Here is a 22,194-nt window from a genome sequence, read left to right on the forward strand (position 1 = left end):
GCCCTTCCCCATCATTCCTTGGAAGGATTTTTGGCGGGGGGGGCTTTCCGTTCGAGATTTCTCCATCGGACAAGGGGTGACTGCTTACCTCTTCCTCTGGGAGCTTACTAGGTTCTTTTCCTCCTCGGTTACGGCCCGAGGTTTGGTTCAAGGAAGCTTCAGGAAGATCAAGGGTACTTTCCTCCTCTCGAGCTCAGGCACCTTGGCCTTTCGTCGTTAAGTCTCTAACTTGCGGACAAGCTCGATGTTGTACCATCTGGACGCGCTGACTGAGGGCTTCCTTCGGGTGTCTCATCTGTGGAGGTCGACGACCTCAGACACCCTTCCATCCTTGAGAAGAGTTTGTTTGTGCCCAAGGACAGAGACTTAGACAGCTGCTGTGCGGAGTAAATCGACTTCCGGTTTCACTCCTCCAAGGCGCTTTCTTCCAGACTCTGCAGGGCTCCAGCGCCCTTTTCTTTCAACCACGTCGGCCTAAGTTATCAGCTACGACAACTGGGACAAGGTGTCCAATTGCAGTTTCCTCCTGTCAGGAACAGATGGCACGGGAGACTCCCCCGGGGGGGCATAGTCCTAAAAGGAGTTCACGAACTCTAGGATTGCAGGTTTTTCGCTGGGAGGATGCTTAAGGTTACTCATCCGAATGACAGCTTCCCGATGCCCATTCCCGCACAATCTCTGTGAGTAGCCAAGGATATCGCGCCTGCCATCTCTGTCAGCGAATTCAGTGTCTCTGAACCTCTATGCCATAGCGTCAGCAGAGTTGCCCGGTTGGGCAGAATGATCCATACCTTAGGCGAAGGTCTTCCTTAGGATCATCGACGGCTTCACCCCCGGCCCCCTCAGTCGATCCTTTCTTGTAAGGAAGGATCTGAGAGGGGATGTCCATAGTCGACCTCTCAGCCCTGATAAAGTTTGTCGAACAAACTTCGGCCAGCGTAGACCAGCAGAATCGATCAGACTGGTAACGAGGCGACAGGGCTCCTTAAACCCTGGATCGGAAGGACGGGTAATTTCAGTTTCCATTCCATCCATCTTCCAGGGTGCTCGTCGAATTCAGCCTAGACTGCAATTATTCCTGCTTATGATGCAGTGTGGCTATCCCGCCGTGGCATAGCAGGTTTGTTTCCCCAGAGAACTCTCCCTGCCTTCCTCTTGGCCGCTCAGGTGCAGGCTTCCGCCTCCTCTGCTGTTTGGAGGGCTGGTCAACTCCGGTAGGCTTGGGTTTCGACCTTCTTCAGCGCCGGGACAAGCTTCCGGATGCTTACCATGAGTGTGGGCTCATGGTATTTTGCTTGGAGCCTTCTCTTCCTCTGCCTCAACATCTGGAGTATCTGGCCATGATATTGAGTCAACCGCCTTACCACATTGGAAACCCCGCTTCTCGTCCGTCCAGCGAGGTTAAGCAACGTCGGTACTTGGATGGGTGACCACCTGGGGACGCCAGATTCTGTTACCACATCCTCCGAGCCTTCCTTTCGGTTGACTGTGGCAAGACTGAGGAGAGTCGCAGTACCTGTTCTCAGTCAAGCAGAGCTTTCAGCCCTACCTTGGAACGTTTCCTAGTTCTTCTTTCCTCATTGACCCGTCTATAGTCCGAACGGTCGCCTCAGGATAAGTTCCATGTGGGGCGATCCAAGTTCCGGTGGCTTCAGGCAATGTTTAACCGGACTCCCTGGCCCTATGGGACCAGCGGAACTATTAGACCTGCAATGGGTGTTGACCTATGGAACCTCTTGATGGTAGTGGATATTCTCGTCCTTTCCCCACATTCTTGATGCGGTTCTCGGACTCGTCAAAGGAAAGGGGGGAGGGGGGGGCATGTTCCGGTCCAGGCCTATGGTCAAGACCTGAAGGATACCTCTCCATCATTCAGGCAGGCTTAGGGGCCTTAGTCTGGCCCCTCTTCAGATCCTACAGCTCCTGCTGAGTCGCCCCGTTGCGCGTCGACTTCATTCTAACCAGCAGGGGACGCATTTTCACACCTTCACATCTTGCAGTAGACCGGGATGATTGAGATTCTCTCAATACCACCATCGGCTCTCTCATTCCAGGCAGGGGAATGTTTCTCTCAGACTATCCGAGCAGAGCCTCATAGAGAGAGTGTACCTGGGAGTCTTTGACCTTGGGTAACCAGCAAGTGCTGGTCTGGGGGACCTGATCGCGACAGCTTGGAACCTCAAGCTTCCGCTAGTCTTCCCCCCAGTCTCAGACCCCGAGACTCTGGCAAGATGCATTCCGGTGATGGTGGGACAACTTCGACGCCTGCGTCTTCCCTCCTTTTTGTCTGTGGACAATGGGTCTCAACAAGACCAGGTTGTCTGTCAACCTTTCAATGGGAGAGCTCCACTGGGACTATGCGCAGAACGGTTTCTGGACCCTCTGCTTCCCCTGACGGAACTCCCAGGAGAGCTTCTCCCACGGCGCAGACTACTCAAGCAACCACACTGCGACATCTCTCCCGAACCGGGGCGTCGCTTCGGCTTCATGCCTGGAGACACTACGCTTCCTCCTCTAGAAGAGATAACCCGCTACAGTCGCGGTACGGAGGTCGCGTCATCTGCGATAGTCATCCACAGGGGTCTCCCAGGCAAAGTGAAAAGTCTAAGGTGGTTGGTGCCGTGGGAGATATACCTCTTCCCTTGAGGCCTCTTCTCCAGCAATAACGGTCTTATTGCCTTTCGGCGGGAGGAAACTCCTTTCCGCTCTCGGCAATGAAGCCTGTCGCTCAGCCTTTCCCTGACCTTCAGGCTTAAAGGAATAACTTTTTCCTGCCCGCTGGATCTATCCTCGCTCATGCAAAGCTACGATCGTCCCTGCCCTAGTCGGAGGAAGACCTCCAACTTGGAGCATGGCTCGGACTTTTAGTCCTTTAAGAGATCTTCTCAAGAACCTTTTACGACAGGCCTCGGATTGTATTCCGCCTTGGGTCTTCTGCTCACTCTGGCCACGGCCAGTGTGTAAGCAATCTTCTTGGTCTCTTACTACTCCCCCCTTTCTAAGGAAGAGGGGAAGGCAACATTCAGGCTCGCTCCTGAGTTGTTGGCTAGACTCAGAATCTGAAGGTCCCGGCCCTTCGATCCGATTCATTCAAGATTTCGAGTCTCCATTCTGTGTCTGATGTCCCAAGACCTTCTCTTTCTTGCCAGTAAGGAATCGAGAGGTTAGCGCTGGGAACAGCTGCAGTTTGTCCTCAGTTGCAGCCGATTTGGGAACACAAGGAGGACATGGGGGGAGAGTCACCAGTAGCCTATACCTCTTCAGCCCGGACTCAAGGACATTCATCTCGACCTGTCTTCAGACCCTCCCCCGTCACGTCGCCCTACAGCACGATGTTGGATACATCGCAACGTCCCTCGCCTTCGAGTAATACTACTCTGTGACGCAGGTGCTACAAGCTGGAGTCTGGAAGCGTCTGATGACCTTCGCAGCCCGCTTCCTGCAGGGCGTGACCCACAGGAGTCTCGATACGATTTCTATCGCTCTGTGGTGGCTACACAACAGCTGGTCTAACCTCAGGTTCCTTTTTGGACAGGTAGCAGAAGGTTGAGGGCATTGTTATCAGGTTTTAGTCTGCATGAACGAAAGAAGTATGTCTGGCCCTTACTTCTTTCTTCATCATCCCTCTACGGGGAAGCAGCATCCTGGTCTCTGCATAGCTGACCTCGAACCTCTGCAGGTAAACCATGCTTCCTTGTGTTCCGAGTATTGAGTCAATACTGTCGCGTCCCCCATACCCTGACGAGGTGGTATTGGGAACGTCCTAACCCAGAGTTCCTTCTGGAACTTCAGGTCAACTGCCTAGGACGGGTCACACTTCTTCCTTCACACACAAGCTTACGTAGGCCACATGGTTCCTTGCGGAGCAAGGAACTTGTGAGGTGCAGGGACTCCTTTTCTCGAGTGCGACTCACTCGGATTCTGAGTCCCCGGGTAAAGCCAAAGCCAGTATGGCTGGGGACTTTCCACCCTTCCTAAGGGATAAGTCACCCTTTGTAAATAGCGTGGTTTGTATTTCGGTTACGGAACAAATGACAAATTCGAAGATAATTTGTATTTTTCCTAACCATACAAACCTTAGCTATTTACACATATTTGCCCGCCAGCCCTGTCCCCCAAGACAAGTCCTACCTCTAAGTGAAAGTGAGTATTCACCTGTGTGTGAGGGGGAGGAGGGGTAGCTAGCTACCACTCCCCTACCCCCCCCCCGCTAACTAGCGCGGGGGTAATACACCCTCGTTAAATTCTAATGGCTCGCCATTTCAGCTACGCTAAAAGTAATACCCTTTGTAAATAGCTAAGGTTTGTATGGTTAGGAAAAATACAAATTATCTTCGAATTTGTCATATTTCTGAAACTATTCATTTACGACAGGAACGAGTGTCATTTTCGAAGAGAGCAGACCTTTTTCTATAGAAAAAAAGTAGTTTTTTCCCTAGGTTACATTACCCTGTAATTCAGTACAATAATACCAGCTATGTAGTGCTTGGTAAACAAATACCGAATTATTGTCAACTATTACCAAATATATACAATTCACAAATAGTGACACTTTTGAGTAATCGGTCCATTTTTTAATGTAGTATATACTGTATATACTATGTTGACGATGTCAGTACCCGGTTGCTTAGTACCTCCTTCACCAACCCCTCCCCCTCCCAAAACATTTCCTATTTTTTTTTTTTTTTTTTGCTCTCCCAGCATTTAAAGAACCTAATTACTGTACAAAAAGAGGAGAGCTGCAGGAATGCATAATATTGGCGTAAATGAAGAGCATGGTCCTGTAAACAAATACCCAATGCTTATTATACGTCTTACTCGTCCTAGAATGGTATGACTTTGCCTGTTTCCTTTTCAGAGATTTGATCACTTAGTATGAATACGTCTAACTTGTCCTAGAATGGTATGACTTTGCCTGTTTCCTTTTCAGAGATTTGATCACTTAGTATGAATAATGCACCATACATCAAGTAGGTCAGATTAGGGATATTACACCTACAGTATTTTAAGGTGAATGCAAGATCTTAATGTTCAAGAGTGAATAGGAAAAGTTGAAGATTGATCATATTTTTTTCTATGTTCTCTTGAGAAATACTATTATTTAAGACTACAGGGTAAATATATGATACCTTAATTTATAGCCAAATATGTGAGCCATATATTTTTCCTACTAATTATCTAGTGTTTTATGCATTTCTTAACATGATTATTAGGCAAATCACCCATTCATGAGTTTTTGGACCCCCTTATATAAAGACTTATAGCGGATCCCTGAGGGAAACCGGAGATTTTCTAGGTGGGGAAGTATCATAAACGAGTGATTTTAAGCAATAGTAATGGTCGGAAAAGCAATATAAGCACCAGATAACCAGTTGGAAAAATATATGGTTCACGTAAGTGGCTGGAAACAGGCTAAAACATGATTACCATATTTCCCGTGTCATAAGAAGTGCCTTTTTTTCCAGAAAAAATGCCCCGAAAAATCACCCTGCGTCTTATTATTATTATTATTATTATTAAATGCTAAGCTACAACCCTAGTTGGAAAAGCAGGATGCTATAAGCCCAGGGACCCCAACAGGGAAAATAGCCCAGTGAGGAAAGAAAATAAAGAAAAGTAAAATATTTTAAGTATAGTAACATTAAAAAAAAATATTTCCTATAAAAACTATAAAAAAAACTTTAACAAAACAAGACGAGGGGAAACTAGATAGAAGCGTGCCCGAGTGTACCCTCAAGCACGAGAACTCTAAGCCAAGACAGTGGAAGACCATGGTACAGAGGTTATGGCACTGCCCAAGACTAGAGAACAATGGTTTGATTTTGGAGTGTCCTTCTCCTAGAAGAGCTGCTTACCATAGCTGAAGAGTCTCTTCTACCCTTACCAAGAAGAAAGTAGCCACTGGACAATTACAGTGCAGTAGTTAACCCATTGGGTGAAGACGAATATTTTGGCAATCTCAGTGTTGTCAGGTGTATGCGGACAGAGGAGAATCTGTAAAGAATAGGCTAGACTATTCGGTGTCTTTGTAGGCAAAGGGAAAGAACCGTAACCAGAGAGAAGGGTCCTATGTAGTACTGTCTGGCCAGTCAAAGGACCCCATAACTCTCTAGCGGTAGTATCTCAACGGGCAGTTGGTGCCCAGGAAACACTAGGAAAAAGTTGTATAGGGGAGTTTGGCAACCCTCAAACACCCAACTAATGACATACAAGCACTCACACTCACCAGACATAAAATATAAACTTATAATTATCATTCATATGTAATAAATAAATTTGTTTTTTATATTGTACTTCGTTTAATGAAGTACTGTAGCAAGTTATGTTTTGGTAATCAGCTGATGACTCGCCAACCCCTTTCTACAAGCAAACAAGCCAACTAGTGGTCTCCTAGCAGACAATGCTGCTCCATATTAGTTGTTTATGCAGTATTTATCTATTTTCTCATATTTTGTTAATATCTTGTGATGAAGCAATATTTTGATAAATGATACTGACAGTTGTTAAATACAACCTTAGTGAAAACATCTCGCTGTTAGTTGAGTGCAGTGCTACCAAGTTGAAGAAAATTAACTAGACCTTGACTCCCATACATCAGTAAAAGTTTTCCACCTAGAGGAATTTGTAGAGACTTCTTTGATCAATAATTAATTTTGCGTGAAAATGTATAGGCTACACGAGAATTTGGGAAATATTACTAATTACCAAAAGTTGATTAAGAACATTTGGCAACACTGCATTTATGTAAACTACACTTGAAGCACCAAACACTGAAATGTGTAGTTGTGGTGACAACTACGTCGAGTTTAGAGGTAATAAAATTTGGATAACCGGCGTGCAACTAAATGATATTAACAGAAACATTTCATAATGCAACCAAGTTATGAAAATTTACTGTGCCAAACAAAAATCACACTGACTAGGAATTGGTGCTAGGATAGTTTGTAAAATTTATAATTTTTTTTTTTCCAAAAAAAACTGCTATGCTAATTTAAGGGTGCGTCTTACCACTTGTAGCATCTTATGACACTGGATACAGTGTTTATAATTTTTGAGATGTGTAAAAGAGTACATAACCTAACAAACCCACCCAACCTAACCCACTAGTTCCCAGGTCACAACCCCTGGACCCACCTTCCCAGATCACAATCCTTAGCCGCGGGCCAAGCCCTTCCAAGGTCACAAACTAAAAGTAAATGACAAATAAATCCTTACATTATGATAAAGTAAATCACAAATAAATCCTTTCATTATGAAAAAGTAAATCATAAATAATTCCTTACCTTAGGATTGACACCAATGTCTTATTTTTTTATTATTTCAATCTTTACAGAAGCTTTGCAGTAGAAATGTGCTGGTCTTCTCGAAAATTAAGTTAGAATCGTACCGTTGAGGCATTATTTATTAATTTCACATGAGTAACAATGGCTTTACACTGAACGGAGAGCATTTCCATCATAATCAATTGCCGACGTAAATGAAATTACACTAAATTTTGAAATAGATTGATGTACTTTGCTTAAGTTCTCTCTTGGAGACGTCTTTATTTGATGGTGGTCAAGTTGAAACTGAAGGGTAAGGTGGAAAAAAAAGGGCTGTTGTAGAACAACATGCTGGAACTCATGAAGAAGTACTTGTAAGCTGTTAATTGGTGTAAAAAAACCACATGACAAATACATCGTTGTAAATGCACAGAAAGCTCGATAAACCGATAGGAAACAACGCATGCGCAGTAAGTTCCCTTCAGTCTCTCAGATGTAAACATTGGACTTAGAGTGAAAAACGTACTTCACATTTTAACCCTTTTACCCCCAGGCTATTTGGAAATTTCCAACCCTTAACCCCCAGGGGGTTATTTTTTCCCAGCACATTTTGCAGTATATTTTTTTTTAAATTGCTCTAACAGCCTTAATATTTGTCATAGAGAGGTCAGGTTGGTCTCATTCTCTTGGAAAATGCCTGAATTTGTTCAAAAAATTATCAAAAATATGAAAAACATATTTTATAGCATTTTTTTGCAAGGACGTACCGGTACGTCCATGGGGGTAAAGGGATGGCTTTTGTGAAACGTACCAGTACGTCCTTTGGGGGTAAAAGGGTTAATAGAACGTTGTAAGTTATAATGCCCCAGCCTCTATTAAACATATAGAGAAAAATACCAAACTAGCCAGCACATTATTGGGCTAAACCACCCGTTTATGAGGGAACGTTTTGATAGAATCCTATTTATGTATGACCCCAGTGGGAAACCTGGGTTTTTGGTTGTGGAAATGCCCCCCCCCCCAAAAAAAAAAAAAAAAAAAAAAAGGAAAAAAAAGTGGGTAATATATAAGAAAATCCTGGAAAAAGCTTTACTAATAAAGGAATGCAGTTTTGTGAAGAAAAACTCTTGTTGTCTTAAAAAATAACCATTATCCCAGTCGCAAATTAATAGTTCCTGGTTCCCACTGGGCCCACCCAGTGGGAACCAGGACTTTAGCGTGGGGAAAATTTACTGGCGAATCTATAAATGTTGATAAAGCTAACCTTTTTTTTCTTATACATTCTTCTCTTGGATGCATAATAAAAAAAAAAAAAAAAAATTACACCAAATATGATTTGCAGCAATAATAAGGGTCAGGATTTGGATTTGTTCTGTAACTGGACTACAAACCTATGCTATTTATTAAGGGTTATTACTTTTAGCGAAGCTCAAAGTTCGAGCCAATAAAATTTAGTGAGGGATGACTACACATTCCACCTGTTAGAGGGGGTATGGGGGTTAGCTTGCTACCGCTCAACCTCTTACACCGGTGATTTAGCTCACTTTGCTTTCGGCTTGGATGGTGTACGGCCGTTGCCGTTCTTCATCCTTCGCCTATCTGGACAGCCATTTAATGCTTTTGTTTGTGCTTTTTCTTTCATTAGTGTGAGTTTGTTGACTTGTGCGACTATGTGTACTTGCCCTGGACTCGAAGGTCGTCCCAGCAGAACCTTCATGTCGGCCTTGGACACCGATCGCCACACCCTTTGTCCCGCATGCAGAGGTCAACGGTGTGATAGTGGTAACAGGTGTAATGAGCGTCGGGAGTGGTCTGTCTCCCAGTGGGAATGGTACGATGGTGGAAGAAGTCAAAGCTGAATATATCTCCTTCGAAGGTTTTTTCAAAAGTGGAAAACCCCAAGACCTCTTCTTCCACTTCCTGACCTTCCTCTGAAGGTCCTGCTCGTTCGGTGTCTTCCGGGAGACCGTCGAGTTGTTGTGCAGACCCTTTAATTTATGGCCAACCCTGGTCCTCGAGAGATGGTGTTGCTTCCCCTAGCGAAGCGGTCGCACCTCTACCCCTGGGTGAGGCCTTGTCTCTATCCTTTTGTACAGGCGTGGTCCTTGGGCTTCCGGGTGTGCCCTCCAAGGACTCCTGGCTGCGCCTTATCATTCGTGCTGCTAGTGCGTACCCATCGTCGACTGCAGAGGTAGGTCCTCTGTCGTGTGTTGACGTGGTGGTAGTGTCTGAGGCGTCTTTTGTGGCTGCTGCCGACACCCCTGCCCCTTCAGACTCTCCAACTGTTGCTGGCGACTCTGTTCCCCTCATTCCAGCTCATCCTTCGACGGGGAATTTAGTTTTTCTTTGGTCTCTTCTGCGAGTGTTTCTCCTTTTCGAAGGAGTTCCCTCATAGAGACTCCTCTGCAGAGGACTGCTGCCTCTAAAGGTCAGCTTGCTGATCCACCAGCCCCAAGAGGCTGTCTTTGACGCAGAGCTCGCCCTCTGCTTCGCTTCAGAGGTGGCCCTTCACCATCGGTGAAAAGGTGCCTCTTCGGCTCTTCAACCTCATCCTCGCAGCTGTCTTTCGTAGAGAAGCCTCCGCTTCAGTCGTCTTCCGGCCCTCGACCTTCGCCAGTTCCTGGACCTTCTCCTGATGACGTTGCAGCTAGTCCTCGGACTTCAATCCTGGACTCTTCTGTGGATTGTTTGAGATCCCTGTCGGAGGATGTTCGCCCCTTCAAAGGTTAAATCCTTGTTCCAGTTCAACCTTCACACTGACCTGCTGACCTGCCTTCACTGTTTCTGTCACTGATTCATCATCTGCCTGTTCTTGGTACACCTCCTAAGCGTTTAGCTGCTCGCCAGCGCTCCAGTGCACCAGCATCTCGTCAGCGCCCTCCAGCACATCAACGCTTTCCAGAGCATCATCGCTCTCCAGCACTTCAGTGCCTTTCTGTGCCTCGGCACTCGCCTACTCGACATCGCATTCCCATGCCCCAGCGATATCCTGATGGCAAGCGCTTTTTTGACAGTCTTAGGTCCAACGTTTGCCGGCTCGCTGGCGCTCGCCAACTCGTCAGAGCTCCCCTGTGCAGCTGCGCTCTCTTACCAGCACTCTCCTAAACAGTATCATACTGCGCGCCATCACTCCTGCGAGCGAGCTCTCTCTGACTTGGCAGTGCTTTCCTGCGCCATTGCGCAAAGCATTAGAACAGGTTCTACAGGCTTTAAAATGAAAGGAATGTCAAAATAAAGATTGTGACAGGTTACCATCGCCTCATTCCCCTCCCCGCAGACACATTACAGCGTGACCACTGGAGAAAGGGAAGGGCTCTACAGAACGGTTTAGGATCCCGAAGATTCTTCCTATAAAGGCGGACCCACCACCAACATTGGTTGACTCTTCACAGGGAACCTTCAGTCCCTTTCCTTTCAAGGTATCTGTCTGACAGTTCGTTTGTCAGCAAACAGCCCTGGTTCAGTGTCATGGTCAGACCAGTAGTGCAAGCCTTCGAGCCTACTAGTCGCTGACCTCCCTTCCAACGGCACTAGCAGACCTACCGCGAGGAACCTTGGCTTCTTCTCCCTGAAGAGGAAAGAGGAGTCTCAGATGTGATCGCATCCCCTAGGGTGAAGCTAACTCCTGTTAGGCCTTAGAGACCTGTCCTTCCTGTCCTTCCCACCGGACACTCTCCTAACTCACCCCTGCCGAGGGAGTCGCACGAGGCTTTAACTTCCTCTCTTCCACCTTCGTAGGAAGTTTCTCCTCGCACGGAGAGTTCTCCACCACCGATGGAAGTCAGGAGGGACAATCCCATCCGGCCTTCGATGCTTGAGTCCTGCCCCCTTCCTCAGAAGGAATTTAAGTACTAGAAGACTCTCCCAAAGTCCTCTTCAAGGACCTCCAGGCATACAGGAGCCACTACTCACTCTACGAATGCCCGTGACCCACCCCGAGAGGAGCTCTTTGGGGGTGGAAGAAGGAGACTTCGCTGCTAGTCCCACTTCGGACGGCAGCAGAAAGAGGCAGAACATTCATGCTGGTAGGTTCTGACTCTTATTAGGGTACTCAACTAGTTTTCGGACCTGGAGATATCCCCTCGACAGGGCAAAGATACAGTCTTAGACCTTGTATTTGGCACTCAGAAGCCCTCTAAGACCAGTGCAGCCTTGCCCTGGTCTCAAGAGCTAAAGACTGCTTTGGGTAAGATTGACCAACGTTCCAGCTCTACCGTCAAGCTTCTCATACCTCCTCACGTCCAGCAGAGGAGGTATTTTGAGATCTTGGACGAGCTACGTCCAGCTCTTCCTCTCCATCACTTTCTGGATGAGCTTACCAAGGGAGTCTCTCTAGAGAGGCTCTCCAGCCGTTAGGTGTCGTTCTTGCCATCAGAGATCCTCAACCAGGAGAAAGGTCACAAAGTATGCCATGCAGGCTGCTTCATGGCTTTATCTGTGGTTGGGGGCCCTGGGAATCCTGGTTCGAACTGAGGATTTCTTCCAAGGAACACACCAAAAAAGTGACAACACCACAGTAGTGGTACTTTTTTGGAGCCCCTATCTCGTCTAGCAAGCGAAATGTGCTCTCCGACAACCTGAGCATCGCATCTCAGATAGCGAGTACTGAGTGGTCTTTGGATTATCTAGTTGCCAACAAAGTCCTGACTTTGTAGAGTTCTCCGACTGTGGATCTCTTCGCAAGGCCCTAAACTTCAGACTCCCGTTGTACTGCTCCCCAGTCCCAGACCTTAAGTCTCTCTGCAAGATGTATTCCAACAACGGTGGGACAACATCGACGTTTGCGCCTTTCCCTCCGTTCTGTCTGATGAAGAGGGTACTTAACAAGGCCAGGACATCGGTCAACCTCTCAATGACTCATAGCCATGCTATGGTGTCATGCGGAATGGTTTCTGGACCTTCTGCACCTCCTGACGGAGGCTCCAAGAGAACTCCCTCCGCGACACAATCTACTCAAACAACCACATGCCAACATCTTCCACAAAGCCATAGCTTAGCTACGACTTCACACCTGGAGGCTATCCAGCATCTCCTCACTCAGGGAGGATTTTCGCAACAAGTTGCGAGCAGGATGTCTGGATACCTGCGGAAATCATCAGCAGCAATCCACCAGGTAAAGTGGAAGGTCTTCTGTGGTTGGTGTTGTGGAAGGGGTTTCTCTCCTCTTGATGCCACTATTCTAGCAATAGCCAAAGAGCCAGCGCTCTCAGATCTGATGCTCGCCAATGCGCCAGCTCTTGCCAAAGAGCCAGCGCTCTGATCCGATGCTCGCCAATGTGCCAGCTCTTGCCAAAGAGCCAGCGCTCACCTGCGCACCAGCGCTTGCCTGCTCTCCAGTGCTCTTCTGCGCATTCACCGAAAACTGCACTCCAGCAGAAACTGAGCACCAGCATCATCCTGTGTGCCATTGTTCCAGTACTCTCCTGCACACTCGCGCAATAGGCAAAAAGAATGAAGACTTTTTGACAGGTCACCATTTCCCCATTCCTCTCCCCGCAAACGCATAACTGCATGGCCACCGGGAAAAGAGGGAAGAGGCTTCACAGAAGGGTTCAAGATCCCAAAGATTCCATCTTCCAAGGGGAATTAAACGCATCTACCATCGGTCGAGACTCTTCACAGGGAACCCTTGGTCCCTTTCTCTTCAGGAGTTTTTCTTGACAGTACCACCATCAGCAAATATGATCTGAATGATGCAAATAGCCTATCATTAGCTTGCAAATCTCTAATTACCAATGAGAACTCATCAACCAACTGATCTAGATCGCTGTTTGGTGATCGCTAGCTCACTGATCACCAGATCGCCAATTGCTAACCCATCTCTCTCTGATCATTGACCTCTAGTCTCTCCAATTGCTAACGATCTCCGATTGCTAGCGTGCTGATCGCCGATTGTTAGTCAATAACCAGTCATCAGCTTGCTGATCACTAGATCGCCAATGGGCAGCTCATCTTTCTTCGATCATTGACCTCAGCTCGCTGATCTCTGACCAGCCAATATTCAGCTTGCTGATCTCTGACCAGCCAATCGTCAGCTTGCTGATCTTAAGCTCACCGATCACCGGTGCGCGATCGATCGCTGATCATCAATGGCTCACCATCACCAACTGATTATCATTAAACCATTCTGGTGTCTCTCAGGGCTCTCCAAGCAGATTACTAGCTTATTAATCGCCATCCTTCCTTGGGTGACCGACCAGACAGCCTTCATGTCTGTCAGTTATCATGTTCGGCTCACAGATCGCCGATTCACCGATTATCGGCAATTAGCCGTTCACCAGCAGTTCATGACTCGGACTTATTAGTCAGCCCCTGCCTGTGGTACCCTAGATCAGAAGGCATACAACACTTCTCGCCGTTCGCAATCACACCAATCCCGTAAAGTGATCGGCAAACGATCGACAACCCTCGTCAGCGGCTTGTCGACAGGTGACTACTTGCGAGCACTCCAACTGCTGTTAACCATTGATTAACATTTGCCAGACTGATGTTGCTCTAAGGAATAGCATCAATCCCATCAGGGCACATGGTAGGGTTAAGCGTTGCATTACTTCTATCAGTTGAAGGAGTATTCTCCCAGGGAAGAATCCTTACACAGGGTATCACGTCCCATCCTTTATGCCACGAGTCAAGACCCCAGCGTCAACAATCTCCCATTCGAAAGGATCCGCAAGGAGCTGTCCCTTTGGGTCGATGTCCACACCATGGAGTTCGGACAAGGGCTAAGACCACAGGTCTTCATTTGCATGTTGGACCTAAAGGACGCATACTTCGAGGCCCAAACTATCCATCTTCTTGGAAGGATTGAAGATTCAGTCTAGACAAACAAAAAAAACCAGTTCAGGGCACTGTGCTTTGGTTTTTCCACATTACCCATCTTGGTCTCACAGGATTGGCTTCTGTCTGTTTCTGGACGACTGACTGAACTTAGCAGACTCGGTTGCAACTTTGCATTAGCACCAGAACTTCTGAAGTCTTTTTACCAAGATCCGTTGATCAAAGTAAACCTGTGGAAGTCTTCCCTACATCCCTCTCAGAAGACTGGTGTATCTGGGAATGATTCTAGACGCCAATCTCCACAAAGCCTTCTCAATCAAAGACAGGTGTAGAAAAGTAACAAGACCCTTTCTCAAAACGAGAACTCACTGCCAAGTGTGACTTGATTTCAATTGGAATCAGGCCTTCGATTCCCCAGACCTTCTGACCCCCATGGGACCAGAAGTTTGGACAAACCTCAAATGATGGGTGTCAGTCGAGAATCTACGGAGTGGTATAACCTTCACATCCTTCCCCACCCCTCGGACTTGATGCTGTACTTAGACACATCAAAAGAAGGGAGGAGGGACCATAGTGCTGCACCACACGGCCTCAGGCCTCTGGGCAGAGTCCGAAAGTACCTTCACTTAAATCTCTTAAGAGGTGAAGGCCAACTTTCCAGGCCTTCAACAGCCTCATCAGTTCCTAACGGGCCACTCAGCTCAGTGATGTGATGAGCGACACCACCACACACCATATAGAGGCAAGCAAGAAGGAATTTGCTCGCAGCCTCTTCCCATCTAACAGTATAAATACTAAGATGGGCCAAAGTGCTTTCAGCCCACTTCATTCCAGACTAGAGGAATGTGCTCGCCTACAATCTGTGCACAGCATCTCAGATAAGGTGTACCAAATGGTCTTTGGATCACCTAGTAGCCGACAAAGTCCTGACTTTACGGGCTTCTCCAACTAGGGATCTGTTCGCAACGCCCCTGAACCTCAGGCTTCTGCTGCTCCCCTGTCCTAGACCCCAAGGCTCTCTGGCAAGAAGTATGCCAACAGTGGTGGGTACAACAACAACGTTTACGTCTCTTCCCTGTTTTGTCTGGAGAAGGGTTCACAAGAAGGCTAGAACATCGGTCAGCCTCTCAAGGGCTCTCATAGGTCCGCTATGGCATTACGCAGACCGGTTTCCAAACCTTCTGCAGCTCCTGATAGAGCCTCCAAGAGAACCCTCTCCACGTCACAGACAACCACACTTCGACATCTACCCGAAGCTATAGCTTTGCTATGATTGTACGCCTAGAGACTATGCAGTATCTCCTCTCTCACAGAGGCCTTTCGCAATAAGTTGCGAAGAGGTTGTCTAGATAGCTGAGGAATTCCTCAGCATCAGTCTACCAGGCAAAGTAGAACATCATCTGTTGTTGTTGTCATGGGAAAGCGTATCTCCACTCGATACCTCTATTCCAACAATAGCGGAATCCTCAAGTACAGTATATGCAAGAGGAAAAGACCCCCCTTTTCAGTTTCAACAGGTAAAGACGATCACTCAACCTTGAGCCTCGCCTTCAAACTGAAAGTAAAGGACATCCCCTCACCGCTAGATATTTCCTAACTCATGCGGACTTACAACTTGCCTTTTCCCAGTTAGAATTGAGACCTCCCTCTTGGAACATGGTTCAAGTTCTCCGGCCTCTAAGGAGACCTCCTTACGTTCTACTTCACTAGGCAACAAATTTTCACCTGGTTTAGAAGACAGTGTTCCTACACACTGTTAAGGAACTTCATGGTCTCTCTTTCGACTTCGCCCATTGATGATAAGGATGAAAGGCAACGTTCAGTTTCGTCCCCGAGTATGTTGCCAGACACAGTCTCCAGAGGCGACGGATCCTACACAAGTCTCCATTCGGTAACTGACGATCCAGATCATCTGTTACTGTACCCGAGGTTAGGTATGAGGCTCTACCTCAAGAGAACGGCAACAGCCCACCTGGGTCCCTTCTCTTGTCATCAGGACTAGGAGAGACAAAAGGAGGATCACCAAAACATCATCTCTGCAAGGATTCACAGGGTCATCAATTACGCCCTGAATCTAGATCCTCATCCAACATGTCGACTCACAATGTCAGGGACATAGCTATTCCCCTGGCCCTTCTAAGCAGATTTCTCTGTGATGCAGGTTTTACAAGAAAGGGTGTGAATGCTCCAGGTGACTTTCACAACCTCTCTCCTGCAAGACGTGACCCACAGGAACTTGATACGATCTCTATGGTCCTGTGGTGGCTGCACAACAGCTGGTTGTATACCTCAAGCTCCTTATTGGACAAGTAGAAGGAGGTTGAGGGCACTGCTACCCGTTTTTAGTCTGCGTGAATAAAAAGATTTGACTGGCTCTTATTCTTTTCTTCATCCTCCCTTCTTTAGGGAAAGCAGCATCCTGGTTTCTCTGCATAAGCTGACCTCAAACCACGGCAGGTAAACCATGCTCCCTTGTGTACTTAGTATGAAGCTAATACTGTTGCGTCCCCATACCCTGAGGAGGTGGTATTGGGAAAGTCTTGGTTTCAACAGTTTTTCCTACAAAAAGACTCAGAATAACTTTACCTAGACAGTCACACTTCTAAATATCTCAACACACAGCTTGCGTATGCTGCGGACCTTGCGTAGCAAGGGTTTTGAGTACTAACATACTTAGATAAGGAGCCCCCGGGTAAAGCCAAAAGCCAAATTGGCAAGGACATCCACTTTTCCTAATGGGTGAGTTACCCCTAAATAGATAGCGTAGGTTTGTATTCCAGTTATGGAACAGATGACAAATTCGTAGATAATTTATATTTTTCCTAACGATACAAACCTTACTGTACAAAGTTGCCCGCCGACCCTATCCCCCTTGAAGTCCTACCTCCAAGCAAAGTGAACTAAATCACCGGTGTGTGAGTGGGAGTGGTAGCAAGTTGCCCCCCCCCCCCCCCTCGCTAAATTTTAATGGGTCCTCATTTCAGATTTGCAGAAAGTAATACCCCTAAATAAATAGCTAAGGTTTGTATAGTTGGGAAAAATACAAATTATATACGAATTTGTCATATTTGTTGTTATTGAATCTATAGTAACAAAATTTCAATTCTTTTTTTATTCCTACAGCGTTTGCCTCAACTTACATTATTTGTTTTTTCTTCAGTGTTGACAATAGTGAGTACATGAGAAATGGAGATTATGTACCCACAAGGCTTCAAGCTCAGCAGGATGCAGTCAACACAATATGCAGAGTGAAACTACGCTCAAATCCTGAAAATAATGTTGGTCTCCTTACTCTAGCCAAGTGAGTAGTTACCACGTAGTTTTATCAGTAATGTTGATTCACATAGGAATGACTTAAGTATTTTCTTATAACAAGTTTTACGTTTGATTACATTCCAGGTAGTAAAAATTATAGTGATTAGCTTGTGGTTGACTTTTGTTGAAAAAGGTCTGTTCATTACACCAAAATTAGATAAAATACATAGGTTAATGATTAATTTTTTTGTGATATGTATAAGGACTATTCTTTACATAAATGCCTGGAAAAATGTGCTTTATATTATATAGGCCTGAACCCTATTCTGTTTGAAATTGTAGGGCTTTACACGAAGGTACATTGTTCCGTCACTCTATACAAACCCTCGCTATTTATCGGGGATATTACTTTCGGTGTAGCAATGGATAACTACCCTAAGTACTAATTAGCGGAGGGGGGTAGCCGGCTACCCCGCTCACTCACACCTGGGCTTAGCACCTACTTTGCTTTTGTCTCGCCGTAAACTTACTATTTGATAATTTGTATTTTATTTCTTCTTTCCATTGTGTGTGTGTTTCCTTCGGTCGCAGGGGTACCTGTCCTAATATCTGTCCTGGTCCTGAAGTCCGCTCCTGCGGTACCTTCATGACCACTCTTGAGACGAACCCTCACCTGCAGTGTCCAGCTTGTCGGGGCCAACGTTGTGATCGAGACAACACTTGTCCTGAGTGTCGGGATTTTCTGCCTCCCAGTGGTAGAGGTTTGGGCGCAGGAAGAAGTCGTCTAAGCGAGATTCTTCTCCTTCAGGGACCTTCCTCGAAGTCGAAGAAATTGCGAACTTCTTCTTTGACCCCCTGATCTCTTCTCGAAGCTGCTTCTACGCCAGTCCTCTCTCGCGAACTGCCGAGTAGAAGTGCAGCCTTACTAACTCCAGGTTAACCTTCTGTTTCGAACAACGGTACCGTTACCCCAAGCGATTCGGTTCTGCCCCTGCAGATGTGGCCTTCGTGAGGTGTTGGGGGTCCCCTTTCAAAGGAAGTTTTGTTTGAACTCCTTCAGTATGGTACCGAGAGGAAGCACACTCCAACTTCTTTGGAGGTGTAGCCTTCCCTGGGGGCACAGCACCAGTCCATCTTGATGTAGCTGCCTATCCGTCATACTTTTGGTCCCCTGTGGCTGACGCCGAGGACAATGCTTCATCTCCCCCTGGGTGGTGGGAAAGCAAAGTCTGAGGCAAGGTCCTCCTTCGGGAGGACATCTCTTGTCTGCGAGAGAGATTGATCCGTGACCAGCATGTGACTTATACTGAAGAGTACACTTCTCTCCATAGTGCTGGGGGGAAAGCAAATTCCTAGGCGATATCCTCTTTCGAGAGAACATCTCGTCAGCGAGAGGAAGCTTGTGTTTAGCTTTTGTGACAGAGCAGACTCCCTCTCGTTGCGTTGAGCCTTCAGGTTCTCGTGACCCTGGGCCTTCTGGCTCTTGTTATGCTGAGCCTTTGGGCTCTCATGACCCTGGGCCTTTGGGTCCTCGTTACGCTGAGTCTCCGGGCTCTTGTGATCCTGAGCCTTCAGGTACCCGTTGCGTTGAACCTTCGGGCTCTTGTAACCCTTGTTACGCTGAGCCTTCGGGCTCTTGTAACACTGAGCCCTCAGGCTATAGTAACACTTGAGCCCTCAGGCTCTCGTGACCCTTGTTACACCGAGCCTTCTGGCTCTCATGCCCCTGGGTCCACGTTACGCAGAACCTTCGGGTTCTCGTGACACAGAGCCTTCGGGTTCTTGTCACGCTGAGCTGTCTGACTCGTGAACCAGAGCCTTCGGGCTCACGTTACACTTTACCTCCGGGTTTTTTTATAGCCCAAAGACTTCGGGTTTTCGTCGCACCAAAACTTTTGGTTCTCGTGATCTCAAGCCTTTGGGCTCTCGTTGTGTTGAGCCTTCGGCCTCTGGATCCTTGTCATGCTGAACCTTGGGTTCTCGTGACCCTAGCTTTCGGGCTCGCGTCTCGTTAAGCCTTTGGGCTATCGCTCCGAGGAAACCCCCAGGATCTCGTTGTTGGACAACGGCTCTCTGCTTGACGGAGCAGCATCGTGTGACTTAACAGCATTGTGTGATCTGCCTCGTCACAACCCAACTGGTCGCTATGCGCCTGTCAAACTAGTCTCGCCGACAAGGTGACGAGAGATCATATCAATACAGAGAAACCCTCTCTCTAGGCGAGATGACCACCAGTCTCGCCAGCCGTATGAGCGGCATTTTCCTATTAGATACTCTCTTGCTAAGTGACAGCGACTCTCTCCTAGAGGTCGCAAGACTCCCTCTCAGGGGAGGCACCGATGCAGAGCACTACTTCGAGAGATCAACACCCAGCAAACTCCTCTGTGGTCAGACTGGTACTACTCCTACCTTCAGGTAAGGTATCTAATCAACCTTTGTTTGAAGTTTCTAGACCCAGAGCTCCTAGCCACTCAAGGGACCCTCCTCCCAGTTCATCGAAGAGACCCGCCATGGCTAGGTGCGCTTTTTAACGTAGTGTGGGAGGCTATTACAGGACCATACCCCGTTCTCAATCCTTGTGTGGTATGCTTAGGATTCCCCTGTTGGTTGCTTTCCTTCTCTGCGGCTCTCCTCCTGCAGATCCTGGAGGAGTAACGAAGGTTGCTTAGGTGGCTACAGCTAGGGGCCAAACCCTGGATGGTCGACGTAACTCGTTCAGGGTATTGTGTCCTGTTCACTCAGTCTCTTCTTCCACTGACTGAATCCACTCTCAATTAGCTCCTATGCGAAGGGATCTGCAAAGGAGCTGGCCCTTTTGTGAAGTCCAGACCATGTTGGAGAAGGGTGCTTTCCAAGTGGTCCTCGAATGGTCTCCAGGCTGCTTCAGTTGATTCTTTCTTGTGAAAAAGGCATCTGGAGGCTGGAGATCAGTCATTGATATCTCAGCCTTGAACAGGTTAGCTGACACTGTCAGACAGGTAATAAGACTGCAGCACCAAATGTGTGTGCTGGATCTATTTCTAAGATTCATACTTCCAGATCCCATTCCATCTGTCTTCGAGGAATTATCAAAGAATCATGTTCAATCAGAAAGGTACTTGCATATAAATCTCTTAGAGATGAGGGCAGCCTTTGTGATCTCCAGCAGTTCCACCAGTTTCTGGCGGGGCACTCTGTGGTCTTGATGAACGATAACACCACGGTGGTAGCCTACTTGACCAAGCAAGGTGGTAACTTCTCACAATCCTTGTGCCATCTAGCAGTAGAGATACTCAGATGGGCAGAAGACAACTCGGTGTCCCTATCTGCTTGCTTCATTCTAGGCAAGAGGACTGTGCTTGCAGACAATCTGAACAGAGCGACTCGGTGGACTACATGTGATCTTTAAATCATCTAGTAGCCAACGAAGTCCTACCTTTGTGGGGCTCCCCGACTGTGGATCTGTTCGCGACGGCCCTAAACTTAGGGCTCCGGCTTTACTGCTCCCCAGTACCGGACCTCCAGGCTCTATGGCAAGATGCATTCCAACAACAGTGGGACAACATAGATGTGTACGCATTTCCCCCGTTTTATCTGATGAGGTATATCCTCAACCAGGTCAAAACAAGCAAGAACTTAACAATAGCTGTGATAGCTCCGCTATGTCATCACCCAGAGTGGTTCCTGGAGCTTCTAAGGGAACCTCCTCCACAACGTGATCTACTCAAACAGCCACATGCCAACATCTTCAACAAAGCTGTAGCTTTGCTTTGGCTTCACGCCTGGAGACTGTTCAGCATCTCTCTGAGTCTTTTCGCAGTGAGTTGCAGAAAGGATGTCTAGACACCTCAGACTCTGGAGCCAAAGGCTAAGTGGTCTGTTTTCTGTGACTGGTGTTGTGGATTTGGTACCACTCACTTAATGCCTCTATTCCAACAATAGTGGAATTTCTTGAACACCTTCGGGAAGAAATGCCCCTCTCGGTTTTGGCAGTCAAAGGCTACCACTCAGCCTTGAGTCTGGTCTTTAAACTGGAGGTAGTAGATATTTCTCCCTCGTTGGAGCTTTCTCTCCTTTTACGGAGCTATAAGATTACTTGTCCCCAGTCAGAAGTTAAACCTCCATGGAATTTGGTTCGGGTCCTTCATTCTCTGAAGGGTCCTCCTTACGAACCATTTCGCCAGGAACAGATCACCACCTTACCCTGAAGACGGTGTTCCTACTCACTCTGGCTTCAGCCAAGAAAGTTAGTGAACTGCATGGTCTATCATACAACATCCATTCAAAAGGATGTGGAGAGGTAATACTCAGCTCGTCCCTGAGTTTCTTGCTAAGACGCATAATCTGTGGGTATCGGATCCTAGGGTCCGTCCCTTTAGGATCGAGTGTCTTCGTTCCGAGATGTTACCTCAAAAGAACAGCAGCCCGTGTGTTGGCGCTTTGTCAGCATGGGAAGGTCAAAAGAAGGGTCACAAAGAACATCATCTCGTCATAGATTTGCAGGGTCATTGACCTAGCACTTAATCCTAACCCTCCACAATGACAGACTAGAGCTCATGACTTCACCCCTCTTAACGAGAGAATGCCTTGATGTAGTCATATGGTTTCTTCATGTTGTTGAAGAATTGTGATGGGCAAGAGACTTTTCGAACTTGGGGAAATTGCTCCCCCAGTTCGAATCTAAATTTCTCTTTCTCATCTATTTCTTCTTCTCAATGTTTAATCTCAATATATGCATGTTTATATACATTTCAAGAAAAGGGAAATATTACTCAGTTTGGACAGCAAAATCATATCCTCCTACGCCTATTGACACAAAAGGGCCTCTTATATTTTGCCAGCCGTCCCTATCTTGAGCTTTTAATTCAATACTCATCATCTCCTACTATGCGCTTCATAGGCCTTAGCCAAGTAGGCCTGG

General features: G+C 47.1%; 1 protein-coding gene across 2 annotated transcripts in view; it reads left to right on the plus strand.

The window, feature by feature from the left end:
• LOC137620739 (26S proteasome non-ATPase regulatory subunit 4-like) overlaps positions 1-22,194 on the plus strand; it is a 109,227-nt gene that overhangs the window by 16,286 nt on the left and 70,747 nt on the right. For both annotated transcript variants that reach the window (XM_068351116.1, XM_068351117.1), the window contains exon 2: positions 17,200-17,340. In XM_068351116.1, the coding sequence (XP_068207217.1) occupies positions 17,200-17,340 (141 nt within the window). The remainder of the gene's footprint in view (positions 1-17,199; positions 17,341-22,194) is intronic.

This window comes from Palaemon carinicauda, chromosome 27 (genome assembly GCF_036898095.1).
Source record: "Palaemon carinicauda isolate YSFRI2023 chromosome 27, ASM3689809v2, whole genome shotgun sequence".
NCBI lineage: Eukaryota > Metazoa > Arthropoda > Malacostraca > Decapoda > Palaemonidae > Palaemon > Palaemon carinicauda.